Genomic DNA, 19,200 nt, shown 5'->3' with positions numbered 1-19,200 from the left:
CCAGTTGAGTTTTTAATAACAAAATGTACAATGTGAATCTTTATAGTTCCTACTTACATGGTCCTTGATAGCTTTTTCAACTAATAATTTTCCTCTGCTTAAACACACCTATAAAAAGACCAGAAAAATTTAAAACATAGTGCTTAACTGGAGAACAGGTTAAAAAGGTAAAGCAGCTAAGAAAAGAGAACTTTTGGGTCTCATATTAAAAAGTTTCTCTTTTTTGGGGTGACCTCTTTGGTTTTGTAGTAAATTCTATTCAACATGAAAAATAAAATAGCTAGGTTTCACTGGAATTCTTTATAATTAATTGGCTTACATTTTAGTTCCTATTAAATCAGAGATTTAAGAAAAACAATAAATTTTATATACTGTTTTCACATGTTATTTCACTTTTTTTTTTTTTTTTTTTGGAGACAAAGTCTTGCTGTGTCGCCCAAGCTAGAGTGCAGTGGTGTGATCTCAGCTCACTGCAACCTCTGCCTCCCGGGTTCAAGTGATTCTCCTGCCCCAGCCTCCCAAGTAGCTGGGACTACAGGCACGCACCATCATGCCCGGCTAATTTTTGTATTTTTTTTTAAGTAGAGATGTGGTTTCACTATGTTGGCCAGGCTGGTCTTGAACTCCTGACCTCGTGATTCACCCACCTCAGCCTCCCAAAGTGCTGGGATTACAGGCGTGAGCCACCGCACCCAGCCGTTACTTCACTTTTTAAATAAAGTACTAGGAAAACTCGTTGAAATGCCATAACCAACAATTATTTTGGAATCGCTGGTGTATTGTCTCCTTGCTCCAAAAAAGCGTTAACTCAGAGAATGCATGGTCCTTTCTTGATCTCTTTTCCATTCTTTCTTCTATGTATTGTAACTCTTTTTTCAAGTGATAGCTCCTTTCTGACTCATTTCTTCTGTTTTCTCCTCATTTTCCTTAATTTTCAAATGGCTATAATAGGTAAGTCGAGGAGAATATTGTAAAATAATAACTTAATTACACTTCAACCTAAAAACTGAAATAAACATTTTATCTCTCATTTGATCCTATCCCACCTCACACCCAATTAAATCAATTTAATTTGTCTTTCCTTGCATCTTTCAATTTACTGGCCATGGAGTGGTAGGGATGTGATTTCAATAATTCTAGAATAGGGGCTGGCAACCTTTTTATGCAAAGGACCAGACAGTACACATTTTAAGCTTTGTTGGCCATATGGTCTCTACAGCAACTATTCAATTCTGCCTAAAACACAACAACTACAGATTATACCTAAACAAACAGGTATGGCTGTGTTCCAATAAAACATTATGACAATGAAATCTGAATGTCATAAAATTTCTACTTGTCACAAAATATTCTTTTGATATTTTTACACAACTATTTGAAAATGTAAAAACCATGCTTAACCTGCAGGTTGTACAAAAAAGGCAACAGACTGGATTTGGCCCATGGGCCAGAGTTTGCTGACCCCTGCTCTGAAAATTAAAAAGGTTTCTATTTCTTCTTCAAAGAATGATCTGCTCTTAACTTTTTAGTTATAAATTATTCTAAAAACTACACGCCATCCCTAAATACAAGGGTATACCTAAGCAATCAGAGTATGATTACACAAGAACTATTAGGAAAAACCCACCTTCCTAAAAGACAGCAACCTTATTGAGGACTAGAGAGCCACATATCATGTGGCTTTGCAAATGTTCTACATAAGTAAACTCTACTGCCACCTTGCTATTAAAAACCAGGAGATCTTCAGGATATAGCCCTTCTGAGTCTCAAAGCATATTTAAGAGACTTACTGTGTCTGGTGACTTAAATGAACTTCCATCATGGCTGGGATGAGGTGAAGTGGTTTCTGCAGTATATGCAGATTCTGGACTTGGTACAGGAGAAATTCGACCCAAGGTTTGTGCAAATTTAGCTTCCTTCTTATTTGAAATAAGATAACTGATATCTTTGCTGAGAAATTCTTCAACTCGCTAGAAGAGAACAAAGTATTTTTATTTATAAATTTGTTTTAAGAAACACGGTCTCACTGTGTTATCCAGGCTAGAGTGCAGTGGCACAATCATAGCTCACTGCAGCCTCAACCCCGTGTTCTCAAGTGATCCTCCCGCCTTGGCCTTCTGAACAGCTGGGACTATAGGCACATGCCACCAAGGTATTTTCAACTAGGTCATAAAAACCATAAACTGTTTCATATGCCAAGCACAGTAAAAAATTTCAATTTGATGCAATTATTTCATAAATTGGTGGTTTTTATACTGTATTTTTCTGAACCTAGAACTCTGAGGAAGTATAAGAGCTCCTATAACAGCACAACAGCAGCATGTGCTGGATACTATTCTTAAATACTTTATATATGTTAATTAACTTAATCTATGGAACAGCCTCATGATACTATCTACATTTTCTGCAGGATAAAAAGTGAAGAGAGGTGACTTGCTTAATGTTACCCAGTAGCAAATAATATAATTTGAACATAGGCATTCTGACTCAAGCCCATGATCTAAAGCAGCAGTGTCCAATACAACTTACCAAAGCATTTGAAATGGCCTTGGTAGTGTGATTAAGCCACTGAATTTTTTGTTTCTTAAGAGATGGGGTCTTGTTATGTTGCCCAGGTTGGCCCTGAACTCCTGGGCTCAAGAGAGCCTCCTACCTCAACCTCCCAAGTACCTGAGAGTACAGGCACACACTACTGCGCCTAGCTCAAGCCACTGATTTTTAAATTTGATTTTAAAGACTTTAAATTTAATAGCCACATATCACTAATGGTTACCATAGCAGACAATACAAGTCTAAATCAATCATTATTACACCTTCCCTTGAGGCTTCAACTTACAGGATGGAGAGAACCTTTACACTTAAGAGTGTAAGACTGTTTGAATAGAATTTCTTTACTAAAATGTTTGAAAACCACCGCCTAAGTATCTGAATTTACTTATAAAGACATGTACCAAAGTGAAGGTTATTAAAGATCGCCAGGGTCAGGAAAATAAAAATAGGGAGAAGTAAATACTAAGTAGAATACTAATATTATTAGAAAAATACATAGTATAAATATGTATACTATAAATACCCACTAAGCAGAAGTAAATTGTGAATCATTAATAAGCAGTAACAATTTACATCCATGAAAGACTTCTCAGAATATTTTAAATAGCTGTATCTATTTTCTATAGGATCCCACACTATAAATGATAATAAAAATGAAGTGTGTAACAGATAAGTTAACTTCATCTAAGCATTAAGCAGCATTTGCTACTGAGACCAGTGGCCTCCTTGGTTAAGTGCAAATCATTTCTTTTCTGACCAACATTCATTTTCATTGAACAGTAAATAATGTACCTACATTTATTTATTCCAGGGATTAGACTCAAATGCCTATAAGGGCCAGGCAATAATACAAATAATTCACACATCAAATACTGCCTTCATTTTCATAAATATGAGGCCCTAGTAATGTCAGAGGTTCTAATTTTTCATAAGAAACCCGATCTCCTATACACTTTTATTGTGACAAATATAAAATTAGCCATTTTAACCATTTTTAAGTGTACAATTTAACGGCAGTAAGTACATTCACATTATGCAACCATCACTACTAAAACATTTCTATAACTTTTCCATGATCCCAAACTGAAAGTCTGTACCCATTAAACAATAACTCCTCATTCCTCATTTTTCCCAGCCCCTCATAACCTTTATTCTACTTTCCATCTCTGAAATTGGCTATTCTAGATAACTCATATAATGGAATCCTACATTTGTTCTTTTGTAACTGGCTTCCTTCACTTAGCACGTTTTTTGTGGTTCACCCATGTTGTAGCATGTATTAGAATTTCATTCCTTTTTAAAGCTGAATAATATTCTATTGTATGTATATACAACCTCTTCTTTATCTATTTACTTGTTGGACATTAAGGCTGTTCACACTTTTTAGCTATTGTGAATAATAAATATCTTTGAAACCCTGCTTTCAATTATTTTGGATGTATAGCCAGAAATGGAATTGCAAAATCATATAGTAATTCAATTTTTTACTTTTTTCAGAAACTACCCATACTATTTTGTATGGTGGCTATATCGTGTTACACTACCACTCAGAGTGCACAAGGGTTCTACTTCTTCAAATCTTTGTTAACACTTGTTATTTTTCTGGTTAACAGTAACCATCCTAACAGGTGTTAAGTGATTACTGATTGACATTTCCCTAATGATTAGTGATGTTGAACATTTTTTCATGTACTTATCTGCCATTAGTATATCTTTTCTGAGTAAATGTCTTTTCAGTTCCTCTGTCCATTTTTAAATTGGGCCATTTGTCCTTTTGTTCGTGGGTCACAGAAGTTCTTTATATAAGTATTCTGGATATTAATCCCTTAGCAGATGTACAATTTGCAAAGATTTCCTGCAATTCTGTGCGTTCTTTCACTCCTGAAAATGTCCTTTGAGGCACAAAAGTTCTTAATCCTGATGAAGTCCAATTTCATACTTTTCATTTGTTGCACATGATTTTGGTATCATATCCAAGAAATCACTGCCAAATCCAATGTCATGAAGATCTCTCCCTATATTTTCCACTAAGAGTTTCAGTTCTTACAAATAAATCTTAGATCCATTTTGAGCTCATTTACGCATATGACAGTAAAGGTCCAACTTCATTTTTCTGCATGTAGATATCCAGTTTTCCCAGCACCAGCTGTTGAAAAGATCATCTTTTCCCCAATGAATGGTCTTGGCACCCTTCTTGAAAATCCATTAGCCATATATGCAAGGGTTTATTTCTGGGTTCTCTGTTCTACTCTATTGGTCTATATGTCTGTTCTTATGTTAGTACCACTTATTTCCTTTGGTTTTTAATTTCTTACAGAGTTAAAACTCCTTAGAGTGAATAAAACGCCCTTTGCAATCTAGCCCTAATATAATTTTGTTTGCTGTCACTTCCCCCACCTATATCCTAAGCTCAAATCCCACTGCAACATTAGTAGTTGTACAAACAAACTGCATTGACATATATTTTAAATATGCTTTCCTCTATTTAGTATGTCTATTTGCCTTGCTAACTAAGACTTCAAGATCCAGCTCAAACTTTATCTCTGTTGATTCCGAACGGCAGAGTTAATCATTCCTATCTCTGTGTTCTAATAGCAATTTCTACATACTTCTTTCAAAGCATTGACAACACTCTAACATAAATTATTCAGTTGTCTGAGGTTTCCACTAGACAAAGAATACCTAGAGGGTTATATTTTACTTATTTTTGTATCTCTAGGATCTAAAATAGTGCTGATATACTGGAGACAGTGGTGGAATAATTTTTGAATGAATTCCCACATGCCCAAATCTTCATCATTCTTCAAAGCCGTGTTCCAATTGTGTGTGAACAAAACCCACAATTCCTCAGCTGGAACTAATCTCTCCTTTCTCTTGACATTCTATGTTGTATTATTAACACAATTACTTGTACCAATGTCATCTCTAGCTAGGTTAGAACATGAGGATGGGACGGACATAAGGATTCATTTTTTATTTTATTTTTCTTTTGAGACACAGTCTCGCTCTGTTGCCCAGGTGGAGTGCAGTGGCACAATCTTGGCTCACTGCAACCTCCACCTCCCAGGTTCAAGAGATTCTCCTGCCTCAGCCTCCCCAGTAGCTGGGATTACAAGTGTGCGCCACCATGCCCAGCTAAATTTTTGTATTTTTAGTAGAGATGGGGTTTCACCATGTTGGCCAGGCTGGTCTCAAACTCCTGACCTCAAGTGATCCGCCTAACTCAGCCTCCCAAAGTGCTAGGATTACAGGCGTGAGCCTCCGAGCCCGGCTGGATTCATTTTTGAATCTACCAACACAGAGTGCAGTGCACATCATACTCAAACATTTGTTGAATCAATTTTACCAGGGTCTTCAATGTATTAGATATTGTTGAATCTATGCCATTTAAAGAGTAAACTCAAAACGTATTTTCTGATGACTCAAGGTGATCATGACGAACATCAAACCTTTTACTGTTCAAGCTAATACGCCAAGGTATCGGCCTACATTTCTGTTCCTCTCCAATTGCCTTATTTTAGCCAAAACTATTTAGACATGGACCTAACTGTGGCTGATCCCATGTCCTCCTTAGATGGTTCTGTAACACCTACTTTTCTTGCACTATTAAAGGTATTTCCCCTTTATATCAGAATCTGGGTGCTGTGCTCTCAGTGGTTAAATTTGTCAGAAGCATACTCTGCAGATAAATGGGATATTAAGATGTTTTCACCGAGATTATAGAAACCAAAGTACGTGAAATGGTGAATTAAAAAGGCACCTAAAGTAATGATGTGAAGATAAATTAACTCATGTAGGAGATCTTTATGACAAAATCTTTTTTAGTGATAGAAACAGTAAATGTGCTGAAGACAGAAACCAGGACCTGAGGATTAAATATCATTAATTATAGAAAAGATAGTATGGGAAGATCAGAATTCAATAAATAAGACATTTTTTAGGAGAAAGTTAATAAATCAAATTCCGTTGAAAATCCACAGCTTTGGATTTTTGGGAAATCCAAAGGAAAATTTGGGAACTTACACCCTTAATATGCTTCTAACTTCACTGGTCTCCTTCAATCATTTCAGGGGTAAAGACTAAGTATGTAAAACCAAAAGGTCCCTCAACTATTATGTATGGCAGAAGTAATTCAAAATTTGTTTCTTGCAATTACCTCAGGAACTGCTGTGGAGATAGAAGAAAGAAGGTGACGGGGCAAGTGGTTCTTGCTTTAGCCTCTGTACTGCTGTTTTAGCCCAAGGAGTTCCCTTTTTACAGGCTTTACACATTGGACTTCTGAATATTATTTTGTTTAAAGGGTTCTACTGATAAAAACACAAATCTAAGTATCACTGATTTAGACCATTAGACCTAGAGTTAATGGGTTGTTCATCATATTTGAGAAAATTGTCATCAAACTGTATCAGATAGCTACTTTGAGCTACCTTTTTTTTTTTGGAGATAGGGTCTCACTGTCACTCATACTGGGGTACAGTGGCACAATCTTGGCTCACTGCAACCTCCGCCTCCCAGGTTCAAGCGATGCTCATGCCTCGGCCTCCTGAATAGCTGGGACTACAGGCATGCACCACCATGCTTGGCTAATTTTTGTATTTTTCAGTAGACATGGAGTTTTGCCATGTTGCCCAGGCTGGTCTTAAACTCCTGGCCTCAAGTCATCTACCTGCCTTGGCCTCCCAAAGTGCTAGGATTACAGGTGTGAATTACCAGCCAGATAGCCATTTGTAGCCATTGATTGCTAGAGGAACAGAATGGTGCAGGTACTATGTTGCTGTGGGAATTAAGAAGCTAATACTGCTCTAATTGGGCCATTTACTTTCTCTGGACCTCAAGTGCTTTGTTTCTAAGATGAAGGGGTATTTTTTACTCAATGTCTAAGGTCCTTAACACATTAAGATACTCTTAATAGGTGTATAGTCAATAGGGTGGCAGGCCTAGAAAACATGACCTTTAAGAATGCTGTCATATGATCATTACCATAAATACAACTATTACAAGCATGTGACAGCGTTTTAGTTTAACAAAATGAATAGTAAAAAAGTAGAATAACTTTTCAGAGATAAGTAAATAAAATATCATATTAACAGTTCCAGGAAACCTGTTAGCACATGTTCTTCTGATAAGTTTCTAGTCTGGGAATCGGCTGGGCCTGGAGGGCTCATGCTTGCAATCCCAGCGCTTTAGAAGGCTGAGGTGGGCAAATCACCTGAGGTCAGAAGTTTGAGACCAGCCTGGGCAACATGGTGAAACCCTGACTCTACTAAAAATACAAAAATTACCCAGGAGTGGTAGCACATGCCTGTAATCGTAGCTACTCAGGAGACAGAGGCTGAGGCACAAGAATCACTTGAACCTGGGAGGAGGAGGTTGCAGTGAGCTGAGATCGCACCACTGCACTCCAACCTAGGCCATATAGAATGAGACTCCGTCTCAAAATAAAAATAAAAATAAATTGAAAAGTTACTAGTCTGGGAATGAAAGGATCAGTTTAGACATTCAAAGACGCAGACCTTCAGAAAGTCAAAGTCCAGCATGAACCTTTTAAACAGAAAAAAGTCTTAATTACCTCATTTGCCAAAATTCAGCCAATATCAACCTTAATCCTATTAAGGTCCTAGAATTTTGCCTGAGTTTTCTAATTTCCCAATCATCTAATCAGTGTATAAGGTAGGAAAGATGGTATTCCAGATTCTTAATGCAAATTTCTTTTCCTTTAATAACATTCATTCTGTTGAAACAACATCTGTATCATTTAGGAACAATTTTAACTGTGTGGTTTGCATGGGTGTTCTGTAGTAACATTCTTAACTGTTACACTAGTCCAGACAAACTTATGTAGCTCCCCAAGATTCATAATCAAGAAATTGCTGTTATCTGGAGGACATTCCAACATTACAGTAAGCAGTCAATGAGCAGTTCCACTAGGACAGGGGAGTCTTACACTCTAAGAACTTTATACTAGACTGCTAATCAGAGAAACATGAAAGGTCTGTCAGTGCACAAAAGGTTAAAACAAATGGTTTTTCGTTAACGATAAACAGCTGATAAAAATGTTAAGCTTGGTGCTAATAGAAGCGTTTTCCAAAATGAAAAATTTAAATGATTACATAGTAGAAAGTACTAGTTACAAATTTTTCCTTCTATGCCAGTGTAGGGTTTTCACTTACCCCTCCCAGATCCTTAATGTCCTTTTGAAGTTTTTCAGATATGGTGACAGAAGGTAAGTCAAGGTAAAATACTTTTCCCCAAAGTGGCTTACATTTGGATTTTTCTGGCCTGTTATCAGTTTTCAGAGATTTCAGAGATGGTCTGTTTTTTTCATTTTTGACTTGGATTCCACCTATTAAAGATGTTTAGAATCAGATGTTTTACACAGACACTTTTACTATTTTAAAAATATTTCATTATACAATATTACAGAATAAAAATCCTTACAACCCTACCAGTTTAAGTTATTAGCATTGAAATGTATTTCTTTGTAGTACTACTTAGGATAGAGGCAAAATGCCCTATATACTTTCACAGACCGCATATTGTAAAATAATAGTTGACTCAGCAAGAAATATTCGTGTGTTTATTCCTGAGGCACGGAACTATATAAAACTCTTTTGAAAGATTTTCTTTTTTTAGGATGTAAACTCCATGGGGATATTTAATACTCAACTATTTATTGAGCATCTGCCATTCTGCTGAACATTCAAAACTGGTGTTTAAACTTCATTTAGCGATGAAAGAATCCTCTGTTACGCAGAATAACCTAGTCCTCAAGGGTTTCAGACTGCTCAAGTTTTAGTTTCATATAAAGTTTGTCTGCATATTAACAACTAAACGGTCCATTTCACATACAATTTGTCTACGTATTAAGAACTTAACGGTCCATTACGAAGAACCTTTCATTATTTTCATTAAAAACAGATCTGAGATCCAAGCAACTGCTTTAAAAATTAATTTTTCAAACGCAATCTGTTCTTAAATTGGTAGTTACTACACACACACAAACACCTGTACAAAAAACTTAGGTGCTGGAATGTTTCCCCAAATAAAGTGACTGAAAATGGAAATTTGCTTTTGTTTCCCTGTTTGTAATGTTGAAACCAGCAATGGGGTGTTTGAAATACAATGCTTTCCCCCAACTTATGAGGAAAGGAAAATAAACTTTCAAGGGTAAGACCAAAAATCCACCCACAATCACTCAATCTAATCCTGAAGCGAAAAGCCACGAGCGCGTCTGACTTTAAATTGAGGATGCAGTCCGTCGCCTCCAAGGGCCCGGGCGGCGGCTTAGCATATGCGAGAGCCCGGGAGCAGACAGCGCCGCAGTCCCGGCGAGGTCCCGGATCTGCACATTGTTTGCTAGTTTTCAACCGAAGGCACGACCGGGAATGAATCTGGGACCGCCGCTGTAAACGGCAGAGCGCTCGAGGGGCCGGGTCAGGATCCGTTCCTTCTTAGGCAAAACACTGAACGGGGCTCCTTCCTTCAGACCCCAGAGGCCGGTCAGAAGAAAAGAAGCTGAGGACCCGGCGGGAGAAGTCTGAAGAATCAATGGTGGAACCACGAGGGGAGGAAAGGATTAAAGGGACTGCAGGCGGAGGAGGGGCTTCTTACCCTGGAAATGTCCTTTACTGTGGATCCTCATGGCTCCGGAGTTCATGGCAGTCGCCCGGCACCTACATGCTGGGTCCGGAGAAAGTGTCGCACCGGGCAGCCGCGAAAGCACGGCTTCCCCCGGCCTGTTGACAGGACGGCCGCCTCTCTCCTTCCGCCAGCTACGGCCTCTACGCAGTAGAGGTACCGCGTCTGCAGGTCGGGTTTCCGGGGCCGGATCCGGCTCCAAGGCGCGGAGGAGGAAGGCGCAAAGCACAAACGAGTGGGCTGCGGCGGTTGAAGATTTGAAAACGCGTCACGCGGCCGCGGCGCCGATACGCGCGCCCCGCCCCGTCTCACGCCACGCGCCGTGCCCCGCCTCGCGCTCGCCCCTCGTGCCCGCCTTCTCGCGCTGCGCGCCCCGCCCCCTCACGCCGCCGTCCTTCTCGCGCCTCGCTCTGTCCCTGCAGGTTGTGTCTCCGCCTCTGCCCCGCCTCCATTCCGATGCTCTCTCAGTCTCAGACCCGGGCTCTCGGTCCGCCGCTTCAGGTCTTGGCGCAGCCTCAGAGAGTTGGCGCGGCTCTGTGTTGACCAAACCTAGTGGATGCAGTTAGCGCCGGAGCCCGGCCCCGCCCGTCACCAGGGTTATTCCCGCCTTCTAGGTTTGCCAGAACTGCCGGCCCTCCAGCTGCCTTCTCCCCCAGGTATGCTAATTTTCCACTGGTCGGACGTCTGGGAAGCTGAAGGCGAGGGGCTTTGGCTGAGTCCGGACTCAGCTCTGGCCGGGCCCGGGGCCGGGGCCGGAACCGGAGCCGGAGCCGGGGCCGGGGCCGGGGCCGGGGCCGGACAGCGGCGGCAGCCGCAGCCCCTGCTCAGCGCGCCCTGGGTCGCACAGCAAGCGGGGTTTTCCCGCGGTCACTGCCGACCCCACCGGCTGAGGACAGCTGCAGAGGGACGTGCGGGAGTGAGAGCGGCCCCGGGGGCGTCTGAGGGAGGGTGTGGCCAGGCGGCCCCGGCCTTGACGGCAGCGCCACCGCAGAACGCCTCCGGGTCACTTTGTGTCCTTGGGTAGTTGGCTATTTGCGCTGTCCTGTTGACTTTTATTGTATTCAGACCTGTTTTCTTTTAGTTGAGTGTAAGTTTATTTCAACAATGAAGGAGTGGAAAGTAACATCTCATTTTTTTTTCCTGTAAAACAGAGATTAAAGATCAAATTAAAATGCTTGTGAATATATTTTAATTTTATAAGTTGGAACATGCCTCTCCAAAAAAAAAAAAAAAATCTGTTTCTTCAGGAGGAAGAGGATATTTTGAACTATTTTGCATTCCTCTACTCCAGGCCATAATAGGCACTCCTGTAATGGTTGATTTTTTTACCTGGTAGCTCAAGGAAGTCAGAGAGTGTCAGCGTTACGGTTTTGCAGGTAGGTAACTTAAAGAATAGACAAGGGTGGGTTGTGACAAGATCAGCTGGAGAACGCAGAGAACAGGTTTGCTAAGGGAAATGAGAGTTTGGTTTTAGACAGGTTTATGTTGAAGGGCCTGGGGCGACAGTCATGGAACTATGCTTATTAGACAGTTAAAGATGTTTATGACTCGAGAGAAATGTCTAGCAGAAGTGGACATGGGAAGAGGAAATAGAGATTGATTTGATATCTCCAATAAAATATTTCTGCATCAAGGTCTATTGATGTCAATCATGGGGCAATTCATTAGAGGTTAACAGATCTTGAGTGGTGGAAGGAAGTGTAGTTTGAACAAACATATTCAATATTGTAATTTCTATGGGAAAAAACTTATTTTCAAAATATAAGCTACAGAGAGCAAAAATGTTTATATTTACAGAAAGATTTAAAAAGTTGGGAAGCACTAATATAGAATGTAGTTAAAGCTTTGGGAGGAAATGAAATTGCCAAGGAGAGCATGTGAAATAAGAGAATTGATTATAAGCGTCGTTGATGAAATAGTGAAAGAGATGGAGAAAATGCCACAGAATTGGGAAGAGACTGCAAACATTGGAATCATATGGGCTTCGCTAACTACTTGGCCTCTGGGTAATTTTGAGCCCCAATTTTAATCTATTAAAAGGGGGTAGTACTTCTCAGGGATGTTGTGAAGATTAAATGAACATTTTTGAATGCTTAGTACAGTGCCTGGCACAGAGTAGAGCTCCTTAAGAGCTCCATAATTACTATCATTCTAGTGAACACTGCACCAGTTCCTTCATCCCCAGGACAGATAAGGTTAAGACTTGAAAAATAAGTATTTGATTTTGGCGTTTCAGGTATCCTTGGTTTCCTTAAGGGTAATTTGAGTAGGTGGCAGAGATAAGTACAGTACTAGATAAAAATTATAATCTTGAAGTTCAGACAGGTTGAGTGTACTCTTTCAAAAAACTTTGTTATTGTAGGAAAGTATAATGAAGGGAAGACTGGATCTTTGGAAGGTTTAGAGGATATGGGAAAGATTTAAGCATGCTTCTATTGAGGAACTTTTTTTTAAAAAAGGAAGTCCCATTTTATGGTCTTGTGAAAGATGAATTGTGTGTCTTATTTGCCGTGAAGAGGAAGGACAGTAACATAGTTGCACCCTATGCGGTTAGACTCACCCTCGACTGCACTGAAGATGGTAATTCCAAGCAATAAATAAGCAGGAAGTCCGCTTTATGCAATAGTTAGTAATTTTCTAATCTATTATCCGAGGTTAGTTTTTAAAATATTACTGGAACCTAAATCTGTTAGTAGCCACAGAAAGGATATGGCTGTAGTCAGTAAGGATAGAAACCTCCTTTTTATTGTCCAGTAATCAGGTCTGTTGGTAAGAGGGTAGGGTTCGTCTTAAAGTAGATCTTGAAAATATGCTTGAAAACATTTCTTCAGAGGAAGGGTAGACATTTAAGAAGAAGTGAATGGGGGCAGGGTTATTTATGGTGAGAAACTTTGTTCAAGAGTTATATTAGGCAAAATTGGAGAACATTGAGCAGAATCATGATCTAATTAAATGAATATGTGGCTGTGAATCAAGAAAAATGAATTTTATTCATTGCTGGCCCTGTCCCTAACTAGTTTTGTGACCATGGGCAAATGTTAACCTTTCTGGCTGGGCACGGTGGCTCAAGCCTATAATCCCAGCACTTTGGGAGGCCGAGGTGGCGGATCACGAGGTCAGAAGTTGGAGACCAGCCTGGCCAACATGGTGAAACGCTGGCTGTACTAACAATACAAAAATTAGCTGGGCATAGTGGTCCCCGCCTGTAACCCCAGCTACTCAGGAGGCTGAGGCAGGAGAATCACTTGAACCCGGAAGGTGGAAGTTGCAGTGAGCGGAAATTGCGCCACTGCACTCCAGCGTGGGCGACAGAGCGAGACTCCCTCTCAAAAAAAAAAAAAAAAAAAAAAAAGTTAACCTTTCTATGCTAGAATTTATTTATCTATAAATGAAGATAATATTGTTCAGTCTACTCCACAACTTTTTGTGATTATCAGAGACCTAATCTGATCTTTCAGATTACCTCACACATACCCAAATATAAATTTTTTGTTCTAGAATCTAGACAAATTAATTTTGTAATACTTATCACTTTTTTTTTCTTTCTTTTGCCTAAGCCTCTTCACCTGGCTCAGCAATTATTTTTTCCTGTCCATAGCAAACCTAGCTTAGATTCAGCCTTTATCTCCTGCTCATTTGGGTATAATCATTCCTGTTTGATTCATTTGCCAACTATTGATATGTTGTCTTCTGAAATGTGTTCTGATCTATTTTTATTAATTTTCACATTTCATAGTCTCACTATCCTTGTGAATTGGAGGGCTTAAGGTTATATGTAAGGTTAAATTCTTAGTTTTGCAGGCTAAGTGCATGAAAGGGTAGGATTGGTTAGTGGCTGTGGAACTGTAGTTAATGTCTCAGGTGACTGTGGGCTGGGAAACCAGGGTAAATTCAGCATTATCAGGCCCTTGAACACATCCTAAGTGTGTTCACTTTAAATTACAGGCGCCTGCCACCATGCCCAGCTAATTTTTGTATTTTTAGTAGAGACAGGGTTTCACTGTGTTGGCCAGGCTGGTCTTGAACTCCTGACCTCAGATGATCCGCCCGCCTCGACCTCCCAAAGTGCTAGGATTACAAGTGTGAGCCACTGTGCCCAGCCTGCATTTAATTTCTTTATCTTGCTTTATTGTACTGGCTAAATTCTTCAGTACTTTGTTGAATAGAAATGATGAGAGTAGTAAATGGTTCTTATCAAACCGAGGAATTTCCCTTTCATTGAAAAGGATTGAAAGGCTTGCTCAAGCCTTTCAGTCATGGTGGGTGTGGGATGTTGTCAAAGGTTTTCTTCTTCCTCTATCATCTGACTGGACGTTTATTTATTTTTTATTCTTTTGCCTCAAGGGACCAGCTTTTATTGTTTTTTCCTATTGTTTTTCAGCTTTCAATTTTATTGGTTTTTATTTTCATTTCTTTCTTCTTCTTTTGGTTCTAATTTGCTCTTTTTTTTTTTAGCTTAGATCGTTAATTTTAGGCCTTCTCTAATACAAGCATGTAATGCTATAAATTTCATTGTAAATGCTGCTTTAGCTGCATCTCAAAACTTTAGGTAGTTCTTGCCATTTTCTACTTCCATGTAAGTTTTGGAAAAGAGTTTGTCAAACCCACAAAAGTAAGAAGATTATGTAAGAAGATTAAGTAAGAGGTTATGATTCCTGTGAATCTATAGATAAATTTGGAAGAATTTATATCTTTATAGCATTTATTCTTCCAGTCTATGAAATGGTAATATTTCTTCATTTATTAAGATCTTTAATAAATTAGTGAAAGGTACACAACTACAGAACCGATGGATGTTAAAATGACAACAAAGTAATATTATGAACAACCTTATGCTGATAAATTCAACAACTTAAATGAAATGGACAAATTACTTGAAATACACTAACTGTCAAAGCTTACAGGAGAAGAAATAACCTAAATATTCTTATATCTACTAAAGAAAACTCCAGGTCTGGATAGCTTCACTGGTGAATTCTCTCACATGTGCATTTTAAGAAAGGCAAAGATGATACAAAAAATTATGGATCAGCATCCCTAATAAACATAGATGGTTAAATTCTTAGCAAAAATTTAACAAATGAAAACCAATTCTATATACAAAGGATAAAACATCATGAGTAAATGGAGGTTTATTCCAGGAATCAAGCAGTGTAAATCACCATGTAACCAGACCAAAAAGGAAAAACCACATGTATCATCTCAATAGATACTATCTGTTGCTGTATAACAAATTATTCCAAAATGTAGTTATCTTAAAATAACTAATCTTTATTATCTCACAGTTTCTGTGTGTCAGGAATCTGGATGCAGCTTAGTTAAGTAAGCTCAGGATCTCTCAGGACAGTGCAGTGAAGGTGTTGGCTGAGGTTGCATTTATCTCAAGGCTCAACCAGGGAGGGATCTAATTTAAAGCTCACTAGGGGTTGCTGGCAAGATTCACTTTCCTTTGGCTTGTTGGTCTGAAGGGCCTCAGTTCAATGCTATTATCTGGAGGCTGTTTTTATTGCCCGAATGGGCCTCCACATAGGGCAGTTCACAGCATGGCAGCCTGTATCATTGAATCACGGTATTTCCCTGACGCCTTCATGCATGGGAACTGGAGTGCATGAGCACCGGCAGGGGCAAACTCTACTCACTCGCTGTTCCACCCCTCACATGATGGGGAGTGCAGGTGAGTGGATGCAGAAGCTGGGGCGAGTGCTTTTGGGTGCCAGCAAGAGCAAACTCTATACCGGCCCTGTGGCAGCATCTAGGAGAGGGGTGCCTGTGACCCCTGAAGCCCCAGAGGAAATGATACAGTGCCCTTTCAGTTTTGCCATCCACGGACAGCTTAAGTGTTAGCAGCTTATGAGGGTCAGTGTGATGGCCTTTTACACGTTCATGTGTGGCACCTGAGTTCTTGTCGGACATCCAGGAGGAATGAGGTCACACGAACAACTTCAATATGGTAAATTCAGGGAGTTTTATTGCTGATGAAAGTGGCTCTCAGCAAGAAGGGGAGCTGAAAAGGGGTTGGAGCAGGAAGCTAATCTTACCCTAAGGTCCGGCCGTCCCCAGCCAGACCCATCTCCAAAGTTACACCATCAAGCCATCACTCTGAAGTAAGCTGCTTCTCTCAGACATTCAGCTGCTTCTTCTCTTCCCTGTGCTGGCTGAGCCTGTGGTTTTTATGGGCACAGGATGAGGGTGGGGCAGGCCATAGGTAGTTTTGGAAAAGGCAACATTCAAGTGGGAAAACAGGGATCTAAGTTCTCACTTTGGGCTGCAGTTCCAGGCTTGAGGGTGGGGTCCTCACTGGGGATCCGCCCTCTTATGCCCAGAATTTATCTGCCTCTTGTCCCTATCATCATCAGATAAAGCTAGTGAAGAAAGCAGAGTCTGCTTTAGTGGACATCACAGTCTTTTATAAGTTAATCTTGAAAGTGACGTTTTATCATTTTTGTCCTTTGCTTCAGAAGGCCAACAACAGAAAAAATAGGCAAATTGAGCTTTGTCTAGACTTAAAACTTTTGTATGTTGAAGAACACTATGAAGAAAGTGAAAAGACAGCCCACAAAATAAGCTATTTTGCATCTAATATATCTGGTAAGGATCTAGTGTCCAAAAAATATGAAGAATTATTATAACTCAATAAGAAGATGACCCAATTTAAAAATGACCAAAGGATCTAAAAAGCTATTTCTCCAAAGAAGATATATTTCTCCAAAGAAGATATAATTGTTATGCATAACATAACAATTCCTTAGAAAAATGCAAAGTAATACCACAATGAGATTTCACGATTCATATATTCAAAGGAATAAAATGTTAAAACTGACCATACCAAGTGTTGTTAAGGATGTGAAGCAACTGGAACTTGCATATAATGCTGGTGGGTGTGTAAAATGGTTCAACTGCTTCGGAAAACATTTTCTGAATTTCTTTAAACGTTAAACATACATTTACCATTTGATCCAGCTATTCTACTTATGTATTTACTCAAGATTTAAACAGATAATCATAGTTGCTTTATTTGTAATAGGCCCCAACTTGAAACAACCCAGATTTTCATCAACAGATAAATGGATAAATTGTAGTATATTTATGTAACGGAATAGTATTCAGAAGTGGAAAGGAACCAAGTATCAATGCATGTAATAAAATGAATGAATTTCAGAATAATTAGTGAGTAAAAGAAACCAGAAAAAAAGGGGGTACAAACTGAAATAGAATAAAGGGGAGAGGTTTTTTTTGGATTTTTTTTTTCTTTTTTTTTTTTTTTGGAACAGGGTCTCACTTTGTCACTTTGACACCCAGGCTGGCATGCAGTAGCATGATATAGGCTCACTGCAGCCTTGACCTCCTAGGCTCAAGTGATCCTCCCATCTCAGCACCCCCATGTAGCTGGGACTAGAGGTGCACACCACTACACCTAGCTCATTTTTTGTATTTTTTTCTAGAGATGGAGTTTCACCACATTGCCCAGGTTGGTCTGAAACTCCTGAGGTCAAGCAGTTTGCCTCACTCGGCCCCCCAAAGTGCTAGGAATACAGGCATGAGCCACCACGCCCAGCCAGAGGGGAGAGTTTTCAATTCCAAAATGGTGGTGTAGAAGCAAGTTGGCTTCATTCTCTTTAACAGAAAACTGAAAACAAATATACAGTGCCAAGATTACCACCAGCAATATCCCAGAACTCAAATAGGATGAGGCAGCTTTCAGAGCCACAGATAAATGAAAAACTCTAAGCAGATGGTCTGATATTGTGAAATATATATTTGGCTTTCATTTCCATTTCCTGATGTACAGCTCCTAAAATCCTTAGAATCTCCAAAGTCCTATATTTTTGTATGCTAATACTGACTGATAGCTTTAGGGTAGGATTGGTCACCAGAAAAATGAAGGCATGATTAGAAGTTTGGGACTTACAGCTGTATCCTGAAACCTTTGGGGAGAGGAGAGGAGCTGAAAGTCAAGTTGATCACTAATGACCAGTGGTTTAATTAAGTAGGCCTACATCATGAAGCCTTCATAAAAACCCGAGAGGACAGGGTTCAGAGAGCTTCTGGATAGCTGAATATGTTGAGGCTCCTGCAGGGTGGCATGCCCAGGAAGGGAATGGAAGCACCACCTCCTTCCCCTATACCTTGCCCTGTACATTTCTTCACCTGTTCCCTTTGCGATATCATTTATAAGGAACCAGAAAAGCTGTTTTGCTGAGTTCTGTGAACCACTCTAGCAAACTGTTCAAACCCAAAGAGGGAGTTGTGGGAACCCCAACTCGAATCTGATTAGTAAGAAGTTCTGGAGGCATGGACTTCTGACTGAAGGTGGGGAGGCAGTCTTGGAGACAGCCCTCAACCTGTGGGATCAGATTCTTATTTCCAGGTAGGTAGTGTCAGAATTAAATTGAAGGATATCAAGGCGGCAGGGTCCACTGCATATAGGTAGGGGGAACTCCTCACCCCCAAACATTTGGTCAGATAATTCTTTGTTGATTCTTCTGGTGTGAGAGCACAGGAAAAACACGGTTTGAGAGTATCACAGATACTTTTCCTCCGAGTCTTCTGGCACCAAGTGCACAGAATAGTTCCCTTTAATTCATGGTTTCTATACTGGAAGTTGTGAGATTGAGGTGGACAGCCAGCTTCCCTATCATCTCGGGTTCCCTTTCAGGAGAATTCCTCCTCCCTCGACTCATTGGAAGCGTTGGCAGTGCCTGAAGGTAGAAATATTGCTCAGGGCAGGCAGAGTAAAAGGTGGGGAGGTGGGACCACCATCCCTGACCTTGCAAACTCTGCTCTATAACTCAACCAAAGGAGATGCCAAATCATAGTGGCTGTTCAGCAACACCACAATGTAAGAGGTATGTTCCACAGGTCCCCTAGGCAGAAATGCCTAACCATCCTTCTCACACTATTGTGATACATTCTCTGTGATTTCCCCTGTTCAGGACAGGCAGCATTTAGATTGCTTACTAAAGCTGAGGCAGTCCTGTGCTTAAGGTGCCACCTAGTACCAAAAAGGAGGCA

General features: G+C 40.0%; 2 protein-coding genes across 8 annotated transcripts in view; one reads left to right on the top strand and one right to left on the bottom strand.

Moving 5' to 3' along the window:
- DBF4 (DBF4-CDC7 kinase regulatory subunit) overlaps positions 1–10,549 on the bottom strand; it is a 31,651-nt gene extending 21,102 nt beyond the window's left edge. The window contains exons 1-4 of one of the 3 annotated variants that reach the window (XM_003822720.5): positions 10,162–10,549; positions 8,721–8,893; positions 1,791–1,970; positions 58–108 (exon numbers count right to left, since the gene is read on the bottom strand). In XM_003822720.5, coding sequence (XP_003822768.1) covers positions 58–108; positions 1,791–1,970; positions 8,721–8,893; positions 10,162–10,207 — 450 coding nt within the window. In that variant the 5' untranslated portion in view covers positions 10,208–10,549. Of the gene's footprint in view, positions 1–57; positions 109–1,790; positions 1,971–8,720; positions 8,895–10,161 lie in introns of those variants that run through there. The other 2 variants (XM_008976303.4, XM_024929611.4) reach the window with 2 other exon arrangements.
- Positions 10,550–10,584: 35 nt separating this feature from the next.
- The window catches only part of SLC25A40 (solute carrier family 25 member 40), a 42,811-nt gene continuing 34,195 nt past the window's right edge, over positions 10,585–19,200 (top strand). For 3 of the 5 annotated variants that reach the window (XM_063606286.1, XM_008976304.4, XM_034964380.3), the window contains exon 1: positions 10,585–10,844. The gene's annotated coding sequence lies outside the window, so the exon portion shown is untranslated. The remainder of the gene's footprint in view (positions 10,845–19,200) is intronic. The other 2 variants (XM_055114645.1, XM_003822721.5) reach the window with 1 other exon arrangement.

This window comes from Pan paniscus, chromosome 6 (assembly GCF_029289425.2).
Source record: "Pan paniscus chromosome 6, NHGRI_mPanPan1-v2.0_pri, whole genome shotgun sequence".
Taxonomy (NCBI): domain Eukaryota; kingdom Metazoa; phylum Chordata; class Mammalia; order Primates; family Hominidae; genus Pan; species Pan paniscus.
This window is presented reverse-complemented; position numbering and strand designations above follow the sequence as displayed.